This window comes from Nycticebus coucang, chromosome 17 (assembly GCF_027406575.1).
Source record: "Nycticebus coucang isolate mNycCou1 chromosome 17, mNycCou1.pri, whole genome shotgun sequence".
Lineage (NCBI taxonomy): Eukaryota > Metazoa > Chordata > Mammalia > Primates > Lorisidae > Nycticebus > Nycticebus coucang.
The window spans coordinates 8993562-9020893 of NC_069796.1; the positions used below are offsets into that span (position 1 = coordinate 8993562).

A 27332-nucleotide genomic window follows, 5' to 3' on the forward strand; every position below is an offset into this window, starting at 1 on the left:
TTAACTTTAGTGAAGCTAATTATGATATGTCTGGGGGATGACTTATTGGGGTTGAATCGTGCTGGGGTTCTGAAGCTGTCTGCTATCTGAATTTCAGATTCTCTAGGCATGTCTGGAAAATTTTCTTTCATAATTTCATGCAGAAGGGCCTCTGTGCCCTCGGAGGCCACTTCATCATTCTCAGAAATTCCTATAATTCTTATGTTGCTTTTTTTCAAATTATCTGAGAGTTCTCTGAGTGAGTGATCCGTTTTTGCTCTCCATTTCTCTTCCTCTTTGAGAGATTGGAAGCGTTCGAAGACTTTATCTTCAATGTCAGAAATCCTTTCTTCTGCTTGCTCCATTCTGTTACTGAGGGATTCTACTATATTTTTCATATCTTTGAGGGCTGTAAGTTCTTGTTTCAGTGTGTCTAAGTCTTTGGTGGTTTTGTCTTTAAATTCGTTAAATTCTTGAGACAATTTTTGAATTTCTCCTCGAATTCCTAATTCCATTTTATTAATCTTGTCTGCAATCCAAATTCTGAATTCGATTTCTGACATCTCAGCCAGTTGTTTATGAATGGGATCTTCAATCACATGTGCCGTATCTTTTCTTGGGGGGGTTGATCTATTCTGGTTATTCATGTTACCGGAGTTTTTCCGCTGATTCCGCCCCATGGTTATTTTACTCCCTTTGGTTTTTCCCCTGGGGTTTTATCGAGGGCCTGTACAGTGTTGTGGCCTGAGAAACTGGGGCCCTGTCTGGTGTGGTGGAGCAAAGTGGTTCTGTCTTGTTTTCAGCTGGTTTCTGTTCGATCCTATTGCAACTTCTACTCTGGCTTGAAGTCTCAGCTGTGTGGAAAAATCAGCAATTAAGTCACCCCGCCTGCCCACCTCTGGCCCCAGTTGGAAAAGGAGAATCAAACCTTCCTACAATCGCACACCCAGGGCACCGCCTGAAAAGTCCTCAGTCTATTAGCCCAGTTCAAAAGGTCCATATCAACTGTCTCAATCGGCACTTGTCTCGGGTGGGAGATTTCAAGAGGTCTCTGGGAACTGGATCACAGGGGCCTGGTGACTCCTCTGACACGGCTCACCCCAGTGCAGCGTGGAGTCAGGAGGAGCCACCCAGCAAACAGAGCAGTCTAGGAAGGTTGACGTCTCCTTCCCCACTTTCCCCCTCCGTCGGACCCAGTCACTGGTATCTCTGCAGATGGCTAACCCAGTTGCCTGCAGTGAACAGACACTCCAGGGGTTTGCACCTGCCTGAATCGCAAGGAAGTCTGCCAGGCCCCCGCAGACTGCCGCTATCTAGCAGGAGGAGATGGGGCCTGTCATCTTTGAGTGTTTGATGTAGGTGATGGGAAGGAGGTGTTCACTCAGGCTTAGCCCCGTCCCTGATGGATGCTGCTAACAGAACAGAACAGACAACTTTGCGGGGTTCTGTCTCTCTTACTGTCGTCGCCTACAGAAGACGGGCTGTTTTGAGTTCAAACGTCTTTGCTGCTGGAGATTTGCGTCCGAGCACCTCTCTGGGTCGGCCCCGCCCTGGAAGCTTCCCGGGTTTGTGAGCCGTGTCAGGAAATCCCCCGCTCACCGGTGGCCTCCTCTGGTTGCCCAGGGAGACAGGGGGTGTGGCTTCAGAATATCCAGAAGTGAGCGTTCTGCCGTTAAAGAAAAAACGGCTGTTGATCTACCTCCAGGGAACTGCTGCTCTGGTGTGGGCACTCAGGCGACCCTTTTCTCCTCTGTCCTGCGCCCCAGAGTCAGCACTGAGCGGCCGCAGTTTGTGCTGGGTCCACACCTCTCAAGAGATACCCCAAGAATCAGAACTCTTGGGGGATGGGCCCCCAGACCCCGATTGGGAGTGGGGGGGGAAGCTAGAGTTTCATTCAGTTTTACGCAACACTACTGCCCGGGGAGGGCTCCTGCACCGCACCGCAGGGAAGTGCCACTAAGGCTTGATTTCCCCTCAGCAGAGTGCCCTCTCCTCGCTCACGTGTCCCAGAGTCAGCGCTGACCTGACGCAGCTCAGGCACTGTGCACTCCCCTCGAGAAATCACCCAAGGATCCGAACTCCTGGGGGATAGGCCCTCAGACCCCGAGTGAGAGTAGGGGCTCTCTGCTCTCAGCGGGGAGGCTAGAGTCTTATTCAGTCTTGTGCCCCGTAATGTTGCCCGTGGAGGGTTGCTGCACTGCACCGCAGGGAAGTGCCGCGAGGCGTGACTCCCCCTCAGCCCCATGCCCTCTCCTCACTCGCGCGCCTCAGAGTCAATGCTGACCAGTCGCAACTCGAGGACTGTCCACTCCCCTTAAGAAATCACCCAAGGATCCGAACTCCTGGGGGACAGGCCTCCAGACCTCAGTGGGCGGGAAGGGAGCACCGGGAGGGTTGCCGGCGGAGGATTCCCAAAGTTTTATTCAGTTTTATGCCTGGCAGGAGAACGCCACGACACCCCCGTAGGGGAGGTAGGTCCAGTTTTTAGAAGGTCTCTCCCGTGGAGTGTAGTGGGAGGGCCTTTAATTTCTGCCCGCTTGTTTAATTGTGGGGCTCTTGAGCCGGTCTCATGGGGGAGGGGGGCTCCCGTCCGCTTGGTGGTGGATTTTGTATCTTTTGTTTGCGTCCTTGTGATCACAACTTGCCTCAGCGGTGTTGATGTGCTTTCTTCAACCTTCTCTCTTGGTGAGGCTCAAGTCCACCAGGATACTTATAAATTCCTGTCCCTTAACTCTCCTTCTGGACGGGAGCCTCTGTTGAAAGCTGGCTTCAGTCCGCCATCTTGTCTCCCCTGGTTTTTTTTTTTTTAATCACTATATATGGCTAAAAAAAAAAAAAAGGTATGAAAGTTTTGCGACAGACTGTGTTACAGTCATTTATTTCACTTATGAGATGCACAGTGACAGACAGTATCCTTTCTGATTGACTTGTGCAGGTTTCACCTTGCTCAAGTTATTGGGTTGCTGGGAGGGCTTCATTATTTCCATCTGTGCAAATTTTACATTTCTTGATTTTTGTCAGTCTCAAAACTTTCCTAATATGGGTCACTATATGACTCATATATTGCTCCCAAATTTATTTATGTATTCATCAAATATGTTTATTGCATGTCTCAGGTTGTAAGGGTTAGTATCTTTAAGGAATTCACAGTGAAATTGATCAAGTTATTATAATTAACACCAAAAAGAATGAGCATGTTCACATTGGAGTATAATGTGGTAAAATTAAAATAGCTACCCAGTATGAGCTTGTGTAAAATTAGAGATTTTGTGACTAAAGAAGAATTTGTTTTATTGCTTTTCAGGATATAACATCATAAAATTAGTTATGCTCATAATTGTATAATTATGATGAAGCAGTGGATTAAAAAAATAATAAATTAAAGATAATAAATCTTTGATCATGTGATAGAAGATTTAATTGCTTACATCTTACTGAGATAAAAATTTAGCTTACATTACATTGAACAGTGTTTATATTCAGAATATGAGTTCAAAATTAGAGTTTCCTCAAGAATTTTATTCCAAGAAAGAGTTCTTCAGTATGTTTATTGGTACTTTGAAATTAAATCTAAGGCAGTGCCATTGAATCCTATATATATTTTTTAAATATAAGAATTAGGGCAATCTTATTTTTTATTATAATACTAGTGTTTTAAAGTTATACTGCAGCCAAGAAATGGCCGGGCGTTGTGGTGGGTGCCTGTAGTCCCGGCTGCTTGGGAGGCTGAGGCAAGAGAATCGCTTAAGCCCAGGAGTTGGAGGTTGCTGTGAGCTGTGAGAGGCCATGGCACTCTACCCAGGGCCATAAAGTGAGACTCTGTCTCTACTAAAAAAAAAAAAAAAGTTATACTGATATCTTTTATTTCCTGAAGGCATTAAAATTGCCAATTTATTTGTTGCTTATGTTGAAGTGAAAGAAACAGATGAACAGGTAATTCCTGTAAAAATAAATACAAGTTACCAACAATCCTGTGAAAAGGTTTTTTTTACTGACAAATAAAGAAATATAAATTAAAAAGAAAGAGGCTATTTCACCTACTAAATGAGCAAAGATTAAATAATTGATTTTTACCCAGTGTTGTATAGAGTGTGGAAAAATAAGTCCTCTTATAAAGTGTTGGCACAAAGGTAAATTGGTATAACTTTTTGGGAGGATAATTTGGCAAATTATCATTCTTTTCTAAATTATCTTTGTGAAACTGGACAGATTTCTTAACTTCTTTATGATGGCAGTTGAATATATGACATGTACTTGATAAAGTACTAGCGTTATCCATTTGAATATGTACCACAGAATGTTATAATCTCATTATTCATTTATCAACCATATTTTAAAAGGTGTATATACATGGAGGCCTTAAGCATTCGTAGACTGTTTATTTCCTTTTTATGGGAAAATTTTTTTGCATGGTATCTTGACATGTTTTTGAGGGCTGTTTTTCAGCTTCTGATAACTTCTATCACTAGACATCTGAGACTGTGCTCTTCATTTAACACATACTTGTTGGTTGTTTTATCTTCAGACTTAAATCTTAGGCTGTTTCCTTTGTCTCTATTATCTGTAACTTCTCTCCTTCCCTATCAACTCCTTTTCTTGTCTACCTCTGTCTAGATCAATGGTTCTCAACCTGCGGGTTGTGACCCACAGGGACTGTATTAAAGGCCACGGCATTAGGAAGGTTGAGAACCACTGGTCTAGATCTACCCTCTTTGCTAGAAGAGACATTATATGCTTTATTGATTTTTAATCAGTTATTAAAATTATGTGTGCAAATATTCACACCTAGTGAATAATGCCCGTGTCATTAGGAAGATTGAGAACCACTGTCTAGATCTACCCTCGATGCTAGAAGGGACATTATATACTTTATTGATTTTTAATCAGTTATTAAAATTAATGTGTGCAAATATTCTTTCTTATGTAGATCACTGTTTTCTTCTATTTTATTTCAGAATATTAAGGATGTATAAATGTTTTTGCTACATACATTCCTTGTATAATGCTTAATTCAGGACTTCTGGTGTGCCTATCAATAGAATAGTGCTCATGGTACCCAACAGGTTCATTTTTTAATTTCCCATCTCCCTTCTTGGTTTCCACTGTCCTTTATATTTCTTTGTGCCCATGTGTACCCATCATTTAGCGCCCACTTTTTAGTGAAACTATACAGTGTTTGGTTTTCCATTCCTGAGATGCTTCATTTGGCATATTGGCTTCCAGTTCCAGCTAGCCTGGAACCAAACTGGAAAAGACATTATTTCATTCATTTTATGAGCAGTACCCCATGGTATGTCTCTATGTGTGTGCATGTACACCACACTTTCTTTATCATGCATACCATATTTTCTTTATCCACCCATGAATTGATAGGCACTTAGGTCAATTCCAGATCTTTGCAATTGTGAATTGTGCTATTAATACAGTAAACATTTGAGTATAGGTGTCGTTTTGATAAAAGTGCCCTCTTTTCCTTTGAGTATTCAGCAATGGAATTGTTGAATTAAATGATACATCTGCATTTATTTCTTTGAGGAAATTCTATACTGTTTTCCATAGTGGTTGTACTAATTGACAGTCTTATCAACAGTTTCTTTCCTTTGCATCCATGCTAGCATCTATTATTTTATTTTATTTATTTATTTTTAATAATGGCTATTCTGATGGGGGTAAAGTGATAACTCATGGTAGTTCTAATTTGTATTTTTATTGCGATTACTGATATTGAGCATTTTTTCGTATGTTTGTTGGCCATTTCTCTATCCTTGAAAACTTCTTTTCATGTTTTTTGCCCACTTTTTGATAGAGTTCTTTGTTTCTTGCTGATTTGTTTGAGTTCTTTGTAGATGCTTGGTATCAGGTCTTTGTCAGATGTGTAGTTTGCAAATTTTTTGTCCCTTCTATCCCTGTCTATTCACACTGTTGATTATTTTCATTGTTATACAGAAGCTTTTTCATTTAATTAAATCCCATTTATTTTTGTTATTGCTGTATTTGCATTTGTGGTCTTAGTCATAAATTCTTTGCCTTGGCTGATATCTAGGAGAGTTTTTCTGTTTTCATCTAGACTTTTCATGTATTCATGGCCTTTACATAAGGCTTTTGTCCTTCTTGAGTTGATTTTTTGCATATGGTGACAGATGGGTTCCTGTTTCTTTCTTTTGCATGTAGCTATCCAATTTTCCCAGCACTATTTACTGGCTAGGGTTTCCTTTCCTCACTTTGTGTGTTGTCTGCTTCGTTGAAGATCAGTTGGTTGTATGTTGATGTTTTATTTCTTGGTTCTCTATTGTGTTTCAATGCTATTTTGAATGTGCATAAAAGCAGAGACATAAACCAGTTGAACAGAATATAGCTTGATATGGTAGCTTGATATTAATTGATAATTTGAAGTCTGATAATGTGATACCTCCTTGCTTTGTTCTTTTTGCTTAAGATTGCTTTGTCTGTTCATGCTATTTTTTTGGTTCCAAATGAAGTATGGAGTTATTTTTTCTAGATCTGTGAAATAGGACTTTGTTATTTTGATGGGGATCGTGTAAGTCACTTTTGGTACTTATGGACATTTTAACAATGTTGATTCTGCCAGTCCAAAAGCAAAGGTAAGATCTAAGCTGTGACATCTGCTGTTAGCCAGATGGGTATTCCTTTGTAGGATAGTTGTTTTCATCTTGTAGCTTGTAGGATTTTTTCTTGGCCAGGTTGTTAATTGTCCGAAATGTCCTATTTGCTGTGAATCTTCTTGGTGTTCAATGACTGTCCTTTATCTAGACATCTGAATCTCTGGTGATAACAGCAAAATTCTCTTCAATAATTTTCTCAAATTTATTTTCCATGTTTTCTAAATTTTTTTCTTTCTTCTCTGGGACACCTATAATTTGTGTATAGGCTTGTTTAACAGAGCCCTATATTTTTCTGAGTGATTATTCAGTTTTCTTTTTTCTGCATCTTTGACTGGGTTAGTTTGAAAACCTTGACCTCAAGCTCTGAGATTCTTTCTTCTGCCTGGTCTAGCCTGTTTTTGAAGCTTTCTGATTTATTTGTAATTCCCTAAATGACTCTTTTATTTCTTTAAATTCTGTTATATTTTTTGTTATGTTGTCTATGTCTTTAGTGAGTTTTTCATATTTTTTATTTATAACCTGAAAATATTTTTGGTTTCTTTGTGTTGGTTTTGAACTTCCTTTTCAATCTCATTCATCTGTTGTACATCTATAGTATGAATTTTATTTCTGACATTTTGGCAGTTTCCTTTTATTTGGGGTCCATTGCTGTAGAAATATTGCAGTCCTGGGCGGTACCTGTGGCTCAGACGGTAAGGCGCCGGCCCCATATACCGAGGGTGGCGGGTTCAAACCCGGCCCCGGCCAAACTGCAACCAAAAAATAGCCGGGCATTGTGGCAGGTGCCTGTAGTCCCAGCTACTCGGGAGGCTGAGGCAAGAGAATCGCTTAAGCCCAGGAGTTGGAGGTTGCTGTGAGCTGTGTGAGGCCACAGCACTCTACCGAGGGCCAGAAAGTGAGACAGAGTCTCACTTTTTTTTCTACAAAAAGAAAAAAAAAAAAGAAAGAAATATTGCAGTCCTTTCAGGATGTCAAATTCACTTATTTTTTCATGTTGTTTTGATTATTCTTCTGGTTTCTTCTCATCTAAAACCTCTTCTCTCAGCTCAGGGCTGATTGGTTCATGGTCCACCTATTCTGCTTTGCTGGGAATTCTCCTACTTAATGAGAAGGAGGAGAGTTTTCTGGATAGTGTTTGTGTGCCTTGCTCTGGAGGGGTCACCTGGTGGGAGAGGATCAGATTCCCTGAGAGACTGTGTAATGCAGCTACTGTTCTGCATTGTCCCATTCATCTGTGGTCGTCACAGTCTAAGCCACCAGGGGATATTGTCTGGATCCGTGGGTTGGTCCCCAGGTTGCTCTTGGTGGTTCTTTGGTGTGAGTTAGGCAAGTCTCTTCCTCAGAGGCAGTTTGTGCGACCTTGGCCAGTGCTTGGGCAAGTTACAGGCCCTTGGTGGGCACCTTAACTCTCACGGAATTATAGCTGGCAGTGGAGTGGTTTGCAGGACCTTGGTGGAATCTTTGGCACATCACAGAACTGCAGTACCTGGAGGACATTTTGTGGGTCCTTGGCACGTCATGGGACCATGGCAAGTTCCTGGGTGGGGTGCAGGACCTTGGCACATGCTCTGGTGGATCATGGTACTCTAGTGGGCTCTTAGGTCAGGGTCCTTTGGCCAGTTTCTGAGCAGGTCAGGGGACATAGGCTGACATGTGGATGGGTTTTGGGATCTTGGCTGGTGCATGGGCTTGTCCTGGTGCTGCAGTGGCAGGACTGGTTGTGGGACCTTCATAGACACATCACAGGATTGCAGCTGGCTACTGGGCAGGTTTTAGGACCTCAGTGGGTACCTGGAAATATCATAGGGCCTAGCCAGGTATCTTGGCCCATCTTAGGTCCTTGGTGGGTGCCTTTGCATGCTGCAGAACCTTAGCTGCCACCTGGGTGCATCACGGGACAATGGCCAGTTGTGAGGCAGGTCATCGGACATTGGTGGACACTTGGGCATTTTGCAGGACCTTGGTGGTGCCTGGGTGTGTCAGGGCCATAGATAGTGGCAGGGTGTCTTTGGCAGGTGCCGGACAGGTTGGGGGCCTTAGCTGGTATCTTGGCATGTCTCCTTGCCATGGCCTAAGGCCGGTAACAGATAAGCCTGTTGGGCCTCAGCTGCTTGGCCTCCCATCGTCAGTGGTTTGGGGAGACGTGATGCCTTTTCAGGAAGTTGCAGTGGCTGGTTCTTTCCTTCTGCCCAGGTCTGACTGTGACAGCTGCTGCTGTTCTACTCAGGTGGCAGGAGCACTGCTGTTGAGCTGGTGAGATGGTGGCAGCAGAAGCTGATGGCTGGTGGGTGTCTGCCTTACCCAGATGCCTGGGAGGTGACCAGAAAGGGGATGTGGGTGGGGGCATGGTACTCAGTAGCAGTGCGTATAAAAATACTCCCCCTTCTGCCACCAACCTGCTCTTTCCCTGGCCTGACAGTGGTAATGGGGAGACAGACACAGTGGAGCTGATGGCTCTGCAGACTGGGTGCTCTGGGCCTGAGAGGGCATAGTGGTGCATATCACAGTGATGTATGACCAGATCATGGCAGGACCCCACTGTCTGGCAGTATCCAAACAGCACCTTGATCAGTTTGGAAGCCTGCTTCTCCCATCCCAGTTTTAAAGATTTCAGGTCCCATAAAGCCTAGATGAACCTCAGCTATAGTAAAGAACTGAAAATAACTTAAATATCCATCAATAAATAGCCTTATTAAATAATGTTACTTGCAAGCAGTCAAACACTGTACATCATTAAAAAGATTTAATACATGTTAAGAAAAGACGATGATGCAAAAGAATATGCTTAGAATAACCACCACTCATATAAAGAAAACTATTTATACATACGTATAAGCCTGTACATACATTCCAGAATAATACATAAGCTTTTTTCATGAGTTAACACTAGAAAGTAGTAATGGGGTCTATAAAAGAAAGAAAGGAAAATTTTGATTTTCATTGAATACCCTTTTATAAGATTTTGCAGATTTTATCATCACATGCTTTAGTTAATTTCTAAAGATATAATTGTATTTAAAGATATGAAAACCTAAAGCATTTATTGTGGCTGAAAATAAGCTTTCTATATCCTTGAACTATTAGCTATCATTATCTGAATCACATACGCGTAACACTCTTACAGAAACTTAACATTATGACTTGACAAAAAAATCATCTTTTATTTCTTACATGTAATTTCCAATGTTGTCACTTTATTGACATGAGTTAATTGAAAAACAAATGGATTAAGGATTTAACCTTCCTGAAGTAACTTTTCTGACATATCTTTTTCTCTATTACTGCAACATAAATTGAAGAAATAAATTATTTCTTGCCATCTTCCTTAAAATATCAATATCATTGCAGCTTCATAGTATTGTATAAATGACTTTTTATGCCATTACATATTATAAGAAAAGATTAAACAGAAGATGGCTTCTAATCAACCAAGCAAAAATTACGAGTTTTTGTTAAATATATTCACCTCCTAATAACCAATGTACTCTTCTTCCAATGTAAAAAATCCACCGGCTCTCCTCCATATAGCTTCTTTGTTTCTCTTTGTCAGATTGTTTTCCTAACATGTCCTCTACCTTCTAATATTCTGCTCTTTTCTGGTTTGGGTTTTTTTTTTTTTGGTAGAGACAGTCTCACTATACCGCCCTTGGGTAGAGTGCCATGGCGTCACACGGCTCACGGCAACCTCTACCTCTTGGGCTTACGCGATTCTCTTGCCTCAGCCTCCCGAGCAGCTGGGACTACAGGCGCCCGCCACAACGCCCGGCTATTTTTTGTTGCAGTTTGGCCGGGGCTGGGTTTGAACCCGCCACCCTCGGCATATGGGGCCCGTGCCCTACCCACTGAGCCACAGGCGCCGCCCTATTCTACTCTTTTCTAAATCTTTCCAAATCATTCACTGTAAAAGTATTCCCCGATACAGGCTGAGAAAATTCTAACACTGTCTGTGTTCAACCAGAAACCAAACTTGAGATAAACTGTAATTGAAAATAGCCCAAACCAGACTTTGTAAAACTTAGGTTCTGTTTAAAAGGTGAAAGGATACTGCAGTATTTGACACCCCACTGAAAACAAGGTTGATTCAGATAGTTGAATCGGGTAAATGGGTACCATCCTCTACAACAGGAGTCGGCAAACATTTCCTGCAAAAAGTCCAGTGAGAAAATATTTTAGATTTTGCCACCAAGAGGCAAAATCAAAGATATTATGTAGGTATTAATACAAAGAAAGAGAAAACAAATATTCACAAGTATTTTCTTGGCAAAGTTAAAATATAATAATGATTAGGTATAATTTATTAAAATACCAGTCAAATAATGAGAAGAATGGAAAGTTTTTGAGGATGATAATACTCCTCTTAATTGGAGTTCAAAGTTAGTACTTATTAAAAGCAACTGTAAATGTTCACCTGTTAATGAGATTTTATGTATTTTATCTCTGTCAATGTCTTTTTACACAGATTCCAGTATCAATCATGAGCATATCATGAACATATGATTTTCAATAGGCATCTTTAGCACTTAGCAGGCATAGTGTTATTGCATAATAAACACAGTGCTCTGCCATCTAAATTAATAGCAAAATAATCCACACTCTGGTGTGCCTTAAAAGTTTGAGATTCGAAATCCATTTTCTTGTTTTGACATCATCGGCATGACTGATAATAAAATGCTACAGTACAATGATATGTGTGGCACTCAAAATGCCATTGAGTTACAACTGTGTTGCTGTGATTTGTACCATGCGAGGTAACCGTGTGAAGCAGTGAGAGTGCCACATATGGTCTCTGTCACAACTGCTCTGCTCTGCAGTGGGAGCAGAAATCACCCATAGACAACAGGTAAAAGAAAGAGCATGGCTGTGTTCCAATAAAACTTTATTTATGTACTCTGATATTTAAACTGCACACACTTTTCATGTGCCACAATGTATAATTATTCTTTTTTTTCAATCATTAAAAAATACAAACAGAGGGCGGTGCCTGTGGCTCAAAGGACTAGGGTGCCCGTTCCATATGGCGGAGGTGGCGGGTTCAAACCCAGTCCCGGCCAAAAACTGCAAAAAAAAAAAAAAAAAAAATATATATATATATATATATATATATATATGTATGTATGTATATGTATAAACAGTATGTTTAGCTCAAGGACAGCACAAAAATAGTCAGCAAGCTAGATTTGCCTCTAGGCTACAGTTTGGTGACTCACACCCCACAAGATCCACAAAAGTTAACTTTTCCAAATAAATGATGACCATTCTCCAATCAAGAAATTCCATTATAAAAGCCAAATATGTTCTGATTTACAAATTTTTTAAATGTTCTGAGAAACATCAGGAGTGAGGCAGGGCTTTAGATTAGGAGACTATATTTTACATAATCACAGAATTCATATTATTTTAGAATGTCTGCTATCTGTAATTTATCATACTTAAACTATTACTGTGTTGATTCATAACTCCATTTAGCTTGCCACAGACCATAGATACCTTATTTATCTAAAATGACCAAAAATACACAACAGGCACTTAAATAAATTCCTTTTTTTTTAGACAGAGTGTTACTGTGTTGCACTCGGTAGAGTGCTGTGGCTTCTTAGTTCACAGCAACCGCAAACTCTTGGGCTCAAGCGATTCTCTTGCCTCAGGCTCTCAAGTAGCTTGGACTACAGGTGGCCGCCACTATGCCCAGCTATTTTTAAAGATGAAGTTTCACTCTGGCTCAGGCTGGTCTCAAACTCCTGATCTTAGGTAATTTACCCACCTCGGCCTCCCAGAGTGCTAGGATTATAGGTATGAGGTGCCACGCCTGGCCCAAATGTATTCCTCTAATGTTCAAAATTTTATAGATTTGACTTTTTCAAATTATATGGTGAATTGAAATTACTGACTTCCAAATTACTCAATTAAATAGTGATTAGAAGATGGAGAACTAGAAACAGCCTGTACTCATCACTCTCAAAGAAGAGGATCAAAGGTTACAGGTCAAGGTTCACTTTGGATTGGCCATGCCTGAGAGAACAATGTGAATTATCAGAGAAGCCAGTGAACACACCCAAAGCAGGGGAGAGAGAAGCAGGGGAATTTGCTCTATAAGATCTGAAGGTAACTAGGGGAAGTGTCCTTATGGGGGGAAAGGTTAGTGGGGAGAGTCCCAGGGCTCTGCATTCCTCCAGTGGACATGGCATCGTAAGCTGCAAAGAGGCTCCCCCACCAGGGTAGGCTTCCAGACTGATTCAGGTGCTGTTTGGAGACTGCAGAAGCACTGTGCCAGACAGTGGGCACAGTGGGGTCCCGCCATCATCTGGTCATAGGTCACTGCAGTAGACACCACTATGCATTCCTGACCTAGAGCACCTAGTCTGCAGAGCGGTCAGCTCCGCTGTGTCTGTCTCCCCATTACCACTGTCAGGCCAGGGAATGAGCAGGTTGGTGGCAGAAGGGGGAGTATTTTTATACGCACTGCTACTGAGTACCATGCCCCCACCCACATCCCCTTTTTGGTCACCTCCCAGGCATCTGGGTAAGGCAGACACCCACCAGCCATCAGCTTCTGCTGCCACCATCTCACCAGCGCAATAGCAGTGCTTCTGCCACCTGAGTAGCACAGCAGCAGCTGTCACAGTCAGACCTGGGCAGAAGGAAAGAACCAGCCACTGCAATTTCCTGAAAGGGCATCACATATCTCCCCTGAACCATTGAGGGTGACAAAGTGAGACTCTGTCTGAAAAAATAAAAAAAAGGAAAATTCATGCCTATTTTCTTACATCAACAGTATGTAAGTTGTTGCATGACCAGAGACACAAAAGAACAGCAGCTTTGCCATAGGTATAAGGTCGCTCCTGCAATTATTAAGACAGACTACACAGTATGGGATGGCGTGTATCAAAGTTCTTTATTCGGGGATTTGATTTTATACACTTCTAGTCACGTACACACTTAATCTGTCATCTGTTAGTTTCACCATTACCTCATTTTACCTATCTGAAATTAACTTGTAAGGAAATATCCTGTTACCACATCAACACAATCACTTCTGCAGTAAACATCCTCTTCTAGACACTGACTAATCTCTTGGGCAGGTATCTAAATAAAGATCACAAAGAAGAAAGCAGCCACAGGGGAACAGAGTTAATAGAAGAGTACCTTCAAGCGTTCACTCAGTTTACTCAGCATGAATTAACAACTGTGTCTCTCCTCAAGGCAGAGCACCTATAGACCTCTGGCAATATGTTTTTAACATACGTTAACCCTCTGGCCCGTAGCTCTGAGGAAGGGTGGCATGCCCTTTGGCCTCAGGCTTAATGGGTGCACAACTTCAGAGAATTGGCTTGTGGAATTTTAACTCCAGGCAAGCTAACTCTGTGCGTGTCCTGGGGGCCCCAGGTCCCTTACGCCTCTGTAAGAATAGCAAGCTGTTTTAAAAGTGGTTCTGCTTTTTACAATATTATGAATGCTGAATATTATATTTATTAATTTTAATAGGTGAAAAATAACTTATTGTAAATTTAATAACATTTAAATAATTCAGCATCTTATTGGGATCATTTACTTTTTTCTTGATAAACTTGTGGGTTTCGTTCATTTTTATATTAAGATGTCTTTTTTTCTAAGAGTTTTTCTGCATTAAGAATGCTTTTGCTAGGAATTTACAACTGCAAATTTTTTTTCACAGTTTGACTTTTTTTTTTTTTTTTTTTTTGAGACAGCATCTCACTATATCACCCTTGGTAGAGTGCTGTGGCATCACAGCTCACAGCAACCTCTGACTCTTGGGCTTAAGTGAGTCTCTTGCCTCAGCCTCCCAAGTAGCTGGGACTACAGGTGCCTGCCACAATGCCCTGCTATTTTTGTTGTTGTTGTAGTTGTCATTGTTGTTTAGCAGGCTCTGGCCGGATTCGAACCCACCAGCCCTGGGGTATGTGGCTGGCGCCCTAACCACTGTGTTATGGGCGCTGAGCCCCATAGTTTGAGTTTTGCTTTTGATCTCTTTAACATAAAGTGAATTGAAATTTTTATAAATAGATTATTTAATAATTCTTTTTGTATCTTTGAGTTTCATGTCTTGCTTTGAACAGTTGAAGATAAAACTTTTAATGTGGTGATATAACAATGTGTGTTTTTGTTAGAAATATTTTCATTGGACTGAATGTATTTTATGTTACTATAAATTATTTGGTCTATGTTTGTGTATTAATTTTGTGTATTAAATTATCTTCAAATCTATATAGTAAATACTACTAAAGCATTATTGCAATATGGTACTATAGAAATAGCTTACCACAATTTTAGCTGCCACACATCTGAGCCTCACTTTCCTTTCTTTAAATCAGTCTAATAATATCTGTATTATAAGATTTTCATAAAGATTAGATAACATACGCAAATAATACTAGGTACTGTTTAGTCAATGCTGTAGTGCCAGTCATTATATATACATTGGTTTGTTTGATCCTCTAAACAATGCTGTGAGGCAGCTGTTACTGTATTGAAATTAGAAATGAGAAAATAAATTTAATGACCCTAAGAATTTGCCTGGCTTCTCAGATTTAAAAGTGGAAAAGCCAGAATGTGAGTACATGTTTTTCTGGAAACAAAATCACTGTCTTTTCACTGTATGTTTTTCCTCAGACATGGCAAGTACTTGTTTATTTTCATTCTTTTCTTTCTTCTTTCCCTACTTTGTGTTTCCATTTATCTCTTTTTATTTGATGAAATAGAGATTCTCTAGACCAGCATTGCCCAAGGGTAGTTACTATGATTCTTGATATATTCTATTTTGCACCATCTGATAAGGGAGCCACTAGCTACTAGCCAGCCATGGGTTTCTGTTTAGCACTTGAAATGCGGGTAATGTAACCAAGAAACTGAAATTTTCCTTTAGTTTAGTTTAAATCAAGTTATCTGGCTACTGTTGTGAACATCACAGTCTTAGAAGATGTATGAATGCCCTTTTTGTATGTATAAAATGAATGTAAGTATTAACCTGTTGATTGATGTAGAGGAAACTGTTCATTCTAGGTTGAAAACTTTAGCAGAAGAACTTATGCAGACACAGCAGACGCTTTTAAACAAGGAAGAGGCAGTCCTGGAGTTAGAGAAGAGAATCGAAGAATCTTCTAAGACCTGTGAAAAGAAGTCTGAGTGAGTACAAGAAAAACAAATTGAAGGAAGAAAGTTTAATTGATGGAATTTTACTAGAATATTTCATTTACATGGTATTATGGATATAACATTTTTAGAAATCAAAATTTGTATTTTAAATATAAACTTTGTATAATTGAGTTAATTTCAAGGATACTAGAAAAATGATTCTATGGTTTTTAAAAATATAGTGTCCTCAAGAAAAATGATTCTGAATTTTTGTAAATATAACATCTTGATCATATGTCTCAAGGACTTAATATATTGAACTATTTTCCAAAAATCCTTCTATAAAAGCCTCTCTTTATTTTTACAAATTCATTTTTTAACATACCCACTGTAAATCTCTGTTAAGAAAATGGTAGACAAATGTTACCTAGAAAAATTGACTCTACTGTGTTATAAGGAAGCAAACAAACTAATTAAAAAATAGAAAATAGTAAAAATCACGTTGAGATTTGCTGTGCTGTTTTGTCTTGCTGATTTCTAGATTTGTAAATATCTTCCTGAGTTCTCTGACTTTGCTTGTCTTTTACTGACTTCACTATGCTTTCTACTGCTTCAAAGTTTAAATTTTTATTTAAAATTCAAATTTCTATTCTGACTTTGGTAATTGTTTGCGTCCATGACTGGTGGTTGCCAATGTGTGTGTGGGTTTTCCAATGTTGACTAGACCATATAAATTTCTTGCTATCATACTGTCTCGTACGCCCACACTGGTTTGATTTATCAAGACTTAAGGATTTGTGATGTGTCTTACTTTTTGTACAACTTTTCAGATACTTTTTGCTTCTCTCAAAACATATCTTCTTGGGCAGTGCCTGTGGCTCAGTGTGCAGGGCACTGGCCCCATATACCATGGGTGGCGGCTTCAAACCCGACCCTGGCCAAACTGCAACAAAAAATAGCTGGGTGTTGTGGCTGGCGCCTATAGTCCCAGCTACTCGGGAGGCTGAGGCAAGAGAATCACTTAAGCCTAAGAGTTTGAGATTGCTCTGAGCTGTGATGCCACAGGACTCTATCCAGGGCAACATAGTGAGACTCTGTCTCAAAAAAAAAAAAAAAAACAAAGAAAAAACAAAAAAAAAAAGCGCATCTTCTTATCTCTCTCATCATATTTAGCAAACCTATGTCTCAGAAAAAATCAGAAGCATTAGGTGACAAGTCCCTTATTTTCTGCGGCTAGAAATCCAAACCCACCCACATTTGTATCCATTCTCTTTCATTATTTCCACACAGAAGAACTATTCTTTGTCCTCAGTACATTGCTTGTCTTTGTGTCTCTTACTTTCTCAGAAATTTTACATTATTTATATATGTTGTATTCACCTTTCTTCTCAGCTGGGTCCTCGTGCTTACTTTTTAAATATACTTAAGTCTTGAATCCTAAAAATTATCTCCATTTTTCTACCCACCCCAAATAATTTAGTCTCCATATTTCCCCTAATACTATCTTTGCCTTCTGTTTTCTTAGTTTAAACTTGTTTTAAGAGTGATTATAGTCACTGATTTTCTCAATTCCCTCTTAGTTTTCAAAGTAGCTATATCTGGTTTGTAGCTATGGAAATAGGCTATCTCTAAGATCACCACTGATTCTATGTTAGCTAAATTTGGCAACTATATCATTTGACTTCATAATAGTATCTCACTTTGCTGACTTCATGTTCCTACTTTTCCATTGGCCTTTGGAAGTCAAAATGTTAGATTTTACTCTTCCCTAGTGGCAACTCATTTGCAAATTCATTCTCCTCTGCTCAGCCAATCCGTTTTGGAGTTACTGAAGGTGTGGCCCTAGGCTATGTTACTTCCCTTCCTGAACTCTCCAGAGATGGTCTCCTGAAGATGACATGACCCATTTATTTCTCTCAGATTTTCTTCTGAACTCTATGGCCATGTAATCAATTGCTTACTTGGCATGCTTCTTTAGTTGTCCAAGAAGTACCCTAAATTCCTTGTATTTAAGCTGAATTAAAAATCTCAGAACAACCCAACTTGACCCAGCCTAACCTAATTCACTCTTACTATTTCTTACTTCAGTGAATGGCAACACCATCTACTCTATTACACTGCACAGGATATTGAAGTCCTACTCTCATTTATGTTATACGTCTTACTACAACTTGGTATTAAATTTCTGTCTTACTTAGTTTGGTCTTCTGCAACAAAGCACCATCGACTAGGTGGCTTATAAAGAACAGAAATTTATTTCGTGCAGTTCTGGAGTCTGAAGTCACACTGCCAGCATGGTTAGATTGTTGTGAGGACCCTCTTCCAGGCTGCAGACTGGTGTCTCCTTGTATCCTCTCCTGGCAGGAAGAGGGTGAGAGAGCTCTCTGATTCCCCTTTTATAAGGACACTAATCTTACTCATAAGGGCTCTACTTTTTCTATTTGAATGATAAAATAAACTTAAGCCTTGCACATGTAAAACTAAACAAAATAATTATCTTTTGCATTTTTCTATTTGCAAATGCATCTCTGAACATGTTTACAAATGTGGCTATACTTTTTATAGTTTTACAGATGCACATATTGCAAAAGACCCCTATTTTAAAATTAGTGGAAGTAAAGAAAAACAACAGAATATGCTTACCCTCTCACTGGGATGTCTTACTACATGTTGTGGCAAATGTTATTTTTAAGGGTTCCCTTAATTTAGAAGTTGTGAGATTCTTTGAGTTTTTGGCTGTTTTCTGATTCAAATATTTTCCTGTGTTTGCGTCTTAATACTGAGTCTGATTAATGTTCCTCAACTTGTTTATATTTATCAGGATATGAGAATGGGCCTAAGGAAAACAGGCTTTACCCCTCCAAATTAAAGCCCTTTGAAGGGAAAGTAGCATTACTTGAGATCCAGTTCTGCTTAGATAATTATGTTGGATATTTTACATTCATGGATTCACGATGTGTTGTCTTACTATATGCCTTCTGTGTAATTGCCTTTATTCTAGCTGTAGGGCTTCTGGAGTTTAATAACTTACTTAGTAAGTAGTAGAAAATACTTAAGTTCCTGACTCCATAGCTTCTGTCTTTTGATCATAGCATTTACTGGATCTTACTATTTGAATAGCATACTTAGGAGAGTAAGTTAGAAGGGTTATGCATGTCAGGATTTTTAGGGGATGAGTACTGTTTAACCTAAGTTCTGTTATCCTTGGATACCATGATGTTTTTATCGTTAACTTCAGGCTATAATCTTGAAAATGTTGAGTATATTTATATAAGAAAAGAGTCATTGCCTATTCTCATTAATTCAGACATTGGTAGGGCTGAAGTTTTCCTTTGAATTATATGTTAAAATATTTTGTTAAATAGTCTCAGGTAGAGTGAAATGTTTGCATATCAATTTCTTAATATTTCTTGAGAATTTCCTTTTTTGTGTGCTTGTCTATGTATCTACACATACATGTTTAAATACATACAGAGTTAAAGGCAATTTTATCTACATTTAATAATACTTAGAATTATCTTTATAACACTGTTTTTTTCCATATGCTGTGTTACTTGAAAGTAACAAAACAATAAAACTTCCCAAATATAAAATCTGTTCTTCAAAAATACAAAAATATTTTATATTAAATATTCACATTCTTAAATTATTTCTAAATTAATGGAATTATGCTGAATTTTTACTTTTAATATAAATCTCATTATTCATCTTATCAAAATATGGGACTAAAATACAATCCTTTAAATTTGAATTTAATATAAATTCCTCTGAAACATCTTCTAATAACAATAAAAAATATATGAGAAATAATTTGATAGCTTTGATTTCTGTAATTGAATAATATGATGTACAAAATAAATTTTAAGAGTAACTTTTATGTTGATACTAAATTCATCCTAACAAGAGCAAAGCTTACATAAGTAATACAAGTCTTGGTTGAAATGTATCTATTCCAGAATTTTATTTAAAACAATAGAATGAAACAAATAAAACTAATAAATAAAACAAAACAAATAAAACTAACCACCGTAAAATGGTATAATTTTAGTATAATGCAAAGTATCACTTTACTCATTTAATTCTATAGCATATTTATTCAAATGGGAATAATATTAATGTTTTTATGATTTATGGTACTTGACCATTATAAAAAAGTTCATGGGAAAATATACCAAGCATATGTTATTTATGACTCAGTGGTATAAAGAATTAGTGGTATTACTATTGGCTTAAATTTTTGATTTACGAAAAGTAAATGATGATTCAATTTTGTATTATTGCAACTTGTTTTATATCATCTTCACTTAGTATTTTAAAATACCATATATCTTATAAAATTATAATCCAACCTCCTTGCCTTTCAAATTATGTGAAATCTGAGGCCCAGAAATTTTAAGAGACGTGCAAGATGGTATGTCTAGTCTCTGGTGAAGGTAAGATTTAAACAATCTAGAATAATGTTCTAGTCTCCAAATTGAAGTTATCTTTCTTATATTGTTTGGCTCAGAAATTTTATATTCTGTGTATTAAGACATAAATTGTCACATGTCTCATGAAGCTTATACTTTTGTGGAGAAGACCAATATAGAATTTTTAAAAATTGCCAATTGTGATAATTGCTATGAAAGCATGAAATAAAGGCTCAGAGAGAAGAATAACAGAGGTGCACCTACGTCAGACAGGTAGTCCTAGGAAGTGGAAAGAAGATGCCTTGCCTGTGGAGAGTGCGTGGAAAGAGGGTTCAGTGGGGGAGTAGCATATGCAAAAGTCCTGACTGCTTCCGTGTTTGAGATTTATTCATGGCTTCCTGTGCAGCTACTGTTATATAACCATGCATTTACTATAATTTCCTGCCTATTAAAAATATTTACCTTTTTTTGCTCAATGGTGTTATAAACATATAAAATAATTGTTTCATATGTTATAGAGATAGCATCAGTACTTTTTAAAGTAATTATTAAAAGGAACATGTTAGTACATGTGAAATTATGTCATACGTAAGGGCTCAATGGGATTAATTAAAAGAAGCTAATTTTGCTCATTGATTTCATGTTCAGAAATATTGATTTTAAAAAGCACTGGAGGTGTAGCTCCCTTGCAGGTACTATTGTCATTAAAAATCACTAACCTCTAACCTAGGAAATTCCTTATTCTTACTGTTAGCATTGTGCCTCTGAGTGTCTGAGAATTCAGGGGTCCTCAAGCTGCGGCCCATAGGCTGCATGAGGTGGTGTGATTGTATTTGTTCCCATTTTGTTTTTTTACTTCAAAATAAGATATGTGCAGTGTGCATAGGAATTTGTTCATAGTTTTTTTTTTAAACTATAGTCCGGCCCTCCAACGGTCTGAGGGACAGTGTATTGGCCCTCTGTTTAAAAAGTTTGAGGATGCCTGGAAGTGATTGCCAGTACCATACCATGCAATAGGTACTTATAAGTCCTGATGGAGAATAAAGAAGAGATTTCACCAAAATGGGTTATTCAGGACATATTCAGGACATAGGAGATGATAAAAACCTCACCCCTCTAGAAGATGCATACTGTAGCAGCAATGATATATATTTTTTAAATAATTTTTTATTTTGATATGATTATAGTTTGATATGTGGTTATAAGAAATAATACAGAGAGATGTCATGTACTCTATACTGTTTATCCCAATTATAACATCTTGCAGAACTTTAAAATAGTATCACAGCCCAGAAATTGTCATCCATGCAGCTAAGATGCAGAACACTTTTCATCACTGTGAGAGGATCCTTCATGCTGTACTTTTTTAGCCACATCTCCTGCTGTTCTCCTACCCTCTTCTTAACCCCTGGCAAACATTAGTCTGTTCTCCACTTCTTCTGTTCTCCTGTCTGTTCAAGAATCCTGTATAAATGGAGTCATACTGCATGCATCCTTTTGGGGTTAGCTCTTCACACTTAGCATAATTCTAGGGAGATTCATGCAGCTACTTTAATCCTTTTTACTGTTGAATAGTACAGTTTTGTATGGTATGTATACTAATTTTCTAGGGCTGCCATAGTAAAATAAGGCAAATTGGATGGCTTAAAATAACATAAGTTTATTCTTTCCCAGTCCTGGAGGCCAAAAGTCTGGAATCAGTTCTTGGCGGGTTGAGTCCTTCTGAGGACTTTTAAATGAGAATCTGTTTCATGCCTGTCTCCAAGCTTCTGGTGATGGATGGCAATCCTTGACATAGCTTGGTTTATAGGAGCATTACTTCAGTCTCTGTCTCCTTCTTCATGTGGTGATATGCCTGTGTGTCTCTTCTCTCTATCTGAATTTCCCTTTTTGTAAGGACAACAGTCATACAGATTAAGGGTCCGTCCTACTCCAATATAACCTCACCTTAACTAATTACATCTGCATCAACATTACTTCCAAATAGGGTCACATTGTGAGGTTGTAGAAGTTAGGATTTGAACATATCTGTTTGGAGTTTGCAATTCAACCCATGAAAGTGCATGTTATAATTTTAGGCTGCTACAAATAAACATTCATGTATGGGTTTTTCTGTGAACATATATTGTGATTTTCCTGGGAAATTTCTAGTTGTATGGCAATTGCATGTTTATTATTAAATGCCTTGAAGTAATCTGGTTGGTGTTCTATGACCTTTTTATAGCTGGATATTGAGGTCTTTCTCTAGATTGGGAAGTTCTTTTTTATTATTTCTTCGAAGTACATGTTTACTCTAGTTTCTCTCTCTACCTCCTCTTTAAGGCCAATAACTCTTAGATCTACCTTTTAGAGGCTATTTTCTAGATCTTGTAGGCATGCTTCATTCTGTTTTAGTCTTTTTTCCTTTTTTGGTCTTTTGAGTGTGTATTTTTAAATCACTTGTCTTCAAGCTCACTGGTTCTTTCTTTGGCTTGATCAATTATGCTGTTGAGAACTCTGATGTATTTTTATGTTTGGCCATTTCATTTTTTAGTTCTAGCATTTCTGCTTTTAAAAATTATTAGTTCTAGTGTTTTTTTGCTTTTTAACCTTATTAGTTCTAATATTTCTGCTTTTTAAAATTATTATTTCAATTTCTTTGTTAAATTTTTTTGATAGGCTTCTGAATTTCTTCTGTGTTGTCTTGTAGTTCATTGAGCTTTTTGAGGCTAGCTATTCTGAATTCTTTTCTAAAAGGGAAGATATCTCCCTCACTCCTGGTTCAGTTAATGTTACCTTATTTAGTTCATTTGAGAAGGTCATATTTTTTGGATGTCCTTGATGCTTGTTGTTGTTCATTTCTGATTTCTGGTTCTTCTGAAGGTGCTTCCTTGTGTGGATAATTATTAAATTTGGTATTTGTGTAGAGACAATTACTGAAGGTTTCTTTTTGGCCATCTTGTTCCACTCCCTTCTCTGAAGAGTATTATTATTTTCCCACATTTTTGAAATCAAGCACCTTTTTTGTTTTTCAGTATATGTAAATGTATTTTTAATACTTTACCTTGTATATTTCAAAATATTTCTTACACTGTCATCATTGTTGTGATTTGTGGGCAGTAGTAGATATAGGAGTTGCAAAGAAGAAACCTTCATGAAATTTTAAATAAATAGTGGGTGTAATCTTTTCTCCTACATGGTTCTTATAAGTTTATATTCATCAGATTGATTGTTTTAAAAATCAACTTTTTCTCAGGAGATAACTGAGATATCAAGAATTCCCATTAAATTTTAAGAAGAAGTTACTGATTCATAAGCAAACCAGCATGAACTTATTAAGAAATATTTATAGATTTTGAACACAGGTCACAGACATTTGAATGATGATTATGTAAATGCAAACTACCATTTATTGAATTCTAATCATTGCTAGGTCTATTAAAAATACTCTTACTCATTAGTTCTACTTCTCTTAACTTCACTCTTCACTGTTTTGTTAGAACACACACCTGAATCTCATTATAACTGAAGCCATTACAGCTTTTTTTAGTAGCATTCACTGAGATTGTACTGTGTTCAGCTAGATTGCACTTAGTGTTCAAAATATTGATTGGCATGATATTTATAAAAAAGTCTCCCTTTGTGTATGTTACTTCTGTCTATAAATACCTATCAAATTTTTGTTAAGCTTGATAAATTCCAATTTTAAAAGATATCATTTTCTGGCCTTATTTTCTAATTCTGTAGCTTTCCAAATTCATAATCTATTTTCTATTACATATTAATAACTTAATTTTGGCAATACATGGCACAGTTCTTTTAAGATATTATTATAATCTCTAGGAGAGATTTTTTTTTTTTAGGAGAGATGTTTTAAGAGGTTTTTCTACCAATATAACCAATACTGCTACTTGGTTACTAGTGGCCTTAATGTGGGCGAATTAGTTTGAAATTTCCATTGATGGCAGCCTCCAAGGGGTTAAAAAGTCACAGTGAGGCAAAGTGGCCTGTGTAGTTCTCTAAAGGAGGGATGGGAGTGTTTTCTGTCTTTGTACTGGTGAGACTGCAAATACTTGGAGTCTTATTTTTTGCTCATTCCCTCCATCACATCTCAGTTCTTGATCCTTGTCATATCAGCTCTACCTGACTCCAAGCACATAACATACACACAAGTTTTAGTGCCCAGGCTGCTACCTTGCTTTGATGTATTTTGCCCTGGGTACAGATTTGACCCTAGCTATATTGCCTGTGAGATATAAAAGTAAATTTAAGATTTTCTTTCTGTCATTTTAATTCATTTTGGCCCTATACTTCTGGACTTAAGTGGATGTGCTCTGTGAGGAATATGATTTAGCTAAAATAAAATAAGAACCATAGATAATATGTTTGAAAGCATCTTGTATTTGGCTTTTACCTCCAAATATTACCTTCTATTTAGTTAATGCTAGCATATTATGAATGTTTTGATGACTTAAAATCTATTTAGTTTCATATTTCTTGTGCTCCTGGAGGACTCTTATAAAGAGGAAAATGAAAGAAAGTAAAAGCATAATCTTCACATGTATGGTTTCCTGTAATGTCTTTATAAAGAAGTTGAAATAATTTATATTTAATTTATTTTCTTATAGTATTGTGCTTCTGCTAAGCCAAAAACAGACACTTGAAGAATTGAAACAGTCAGTCCAGCAGCTGAGATGCACTGAGGCAAAGTTTGCAGCACAGAAAGAATTACTAGAGCAAAAAGTACAAGAAAATGATGGGAAAGAGCCACCTCCAGTAGTAAATTATGAAGAAGATGCCCGATCAGTTACATCTATGGTAAGCTGAAGAGTAATCCAATCAGGAACTTGAAAGAATAGTGTTTAGGTAATAAGTGAATATAAACATTAATTCCAGTTTGCTATAACAAATTATTACTCTTGTTAATATGCAGGTCCTATTAAACTTGTTTCTAAATGCAAAATAGACTTGTCAGTCACCTCAGGTCACCTGGAGAGAACTTTCAGGAACCACCTATAGAGTCAGAGGAAAAAATTCTTCTCTTGTCTTCAAAACTGAAAAGAAAGACTGCAGTTGTTTTTATTCCTTGGAGACAGCAGGAAGGTAGGGTGTTATTGTTAAGATAGAAGTAAGAAATGAGGAGAAAGCTGTTTGTTAATTCTTTTCTTCTTAAGTAGAATCTTACTTACCTGAGATTGGCAGTATGTTTATTGATTTTACAATGCAGAATATTGAATTAGTTTAACTTTTTTTATATATCATACTTAAACTACAATAAATACATTAAAAGTTACCAACTTGAAATTCTGCTTTATGTTATAGTTTCATTAACTGTTTAAGAAAGCCCAGTATAAACTATTTTTTTCCCTCTCCTCTTCCTACCCCTCCCCTCCCCCTTCTCCTTCTTTCTATTTTTATCTCTATCTCAATCTTTTTCTTTTTTCCTCTACCTGTTTATCTATGTTGGTGGTTTTCACTGAGGGGCTGTTTTGCAGCCCAGGGGCATTGGCAGTGTCTCCATTTTTTGAATGGTCATACTGGGTGATATTGGTATCTAGTGAATAGAGGCTGGTGATGCTGGTAAATACCTTACAATGCACAAAACAGCCCCTCCCTTCACACTCCCAACAAAAAATTATCCAGCCCAAAATATGTGCCTAGGTTTAAAAGTCTGAGCTATATCCTTGGCTTTTTCTGTAGGTAGCTGGATATAGTCCACAGATGGACTTATTATAATTCGTCATGCTGATACTAATTTTTACTTTGTTTCTAAATATTATGATTTGATTGTTAAATTGATTCAAGAAAAAAGGGTGTATCTAAAAATTTGACAAGTGTAGAAATGAAAATGAAGTATTAAACTATTGTGATTATTGCTTTTTTTTATTAATTGAGCCATACTAATCAACATTTTATTTTGCGAATTGTGAATTATAATTCCACATTCTTCTTTATTCTCCTATCCATAAGGATTTTATCTTATGTACCAAGGACCCTATTAAATCTCTTTCTTGATTTATGACTCTTGATAACTATCTGTCATACACATTCTTTCAGAGGAACTTTTGAAAATTTTTTTTCTTTGCTTGGCTTTCGGTACCTTATCTAGTAGATCTTTTGTTCTCTGAATGTGATTTATATTATTTCCCTGTCTTCATATAGATATGAAATTGGTTACTTAAAGGCTTGACTTAGTAGCGATTGGCTAAAATTGGCTGTCTATGATTATTTTAATAATTTTTAATGGAGATAACCTATATTGGCAGTATTATAATAGAATAAAAGATAGTTATTCAAGTTGCTAGATGATAGCAATCCCCATTTGATAACTCTGATTAAAAATCTTGCTTTTGAATTTAAAATATGATAGTTCATTAATTCTTATTTTATTAAGAATTTATGATCATTTGGAATTTAATCTTTCATAATCATTGTAGAAAAGCTTTGTTCAATAAATGAGTTAAATAAATAATATTTCAGAGAGAATGTATAATACAGTTTAAAAGAACAAATTGCTTTCTGGTACCTTCAAGCTCTTCTCTGGTACCCACTTATTAATTGGGGATAATAACTTGTATATTTTTAAGGAACAATATTACATATTTCATTTTATACAATTTATTTTAAACAGTTGAAATATTAATTAGAAGTTTTACCTATTTATTGGGGTAATGCCTTCAGTAAATCTTCAAGGAATTTTTACAAAAGAATATGTAGTTTAAAGTATTAAATTAATATTTTACAAATCAGTATGTCTCTCAAACTGATGCCAATTTATGAGATTTTATAGTATTTTTTCAGAGCAAGTAGACGTAATTGCAATGCATAGTACTTAAAAGTTAGAACTTACACCTATATTAGTGAAATCTTTGCATAATTCATGTTTTGTAATTAATAATTAGAGTATTACTTTTTGGTTTACATGAAAACAATAAAAATATTATAACTTTGAATTATTTTTTTCTCAAATGACTATATATGCTTTGTTTTATGAAAAACATTTTAAGAAAAGCCTAGAATTAACGTAAGCAGTTCTATTAGGATTTTCTCTTTATAAATTCTATCTTTATAAATGGTTTTATATAAAATTTTGGCAAGAGATGAATAATGGAAGATTTTAAGGAACTAAAAATTAAACTACGATATCATGGAAACTTGCAAAAACTTGGCCTAAGTATTTTTTGAGAGTAGGAGAGACAATGAACTAGTTTCTGTGATCTTAGTTGACTAAAACACTGGCTCTTAAGTGGTA

At 37.2% G+C, this 27332-nt stretch overlaps 1 protein-coding gene across 3 annotated transcripts in view; it reads left to right on the forward strand.

Annotated features, from left to right (window-relative positions):
- FER (FER tyrosine kinase) overlaps window positions 1-27332 on the forward strand; it is a 392818-nt gene that overhangs the window by 90615 nt on the left and 274871 nt on the right. For 2 of the 3 annotated variants that reach the window (XM_053566752.1, XM_053566753.1), the window contains 2 exons: window positions 15621-15743; window positions 24709-24898. In XM_053566752.1, coding sequence (XP_053422727.1) covers window positions 15621-15743; window positions 24709-24898 — 313 coding nt within the window. Of the gene's footprint in view, window positions 1-15620; window positions 15744-24708; window positions 24899-25013; window positions 25128-27332 lie in introns of those variants that run through there. The other variant, XM_053566754.1, reaches the window with a different exon arrangement.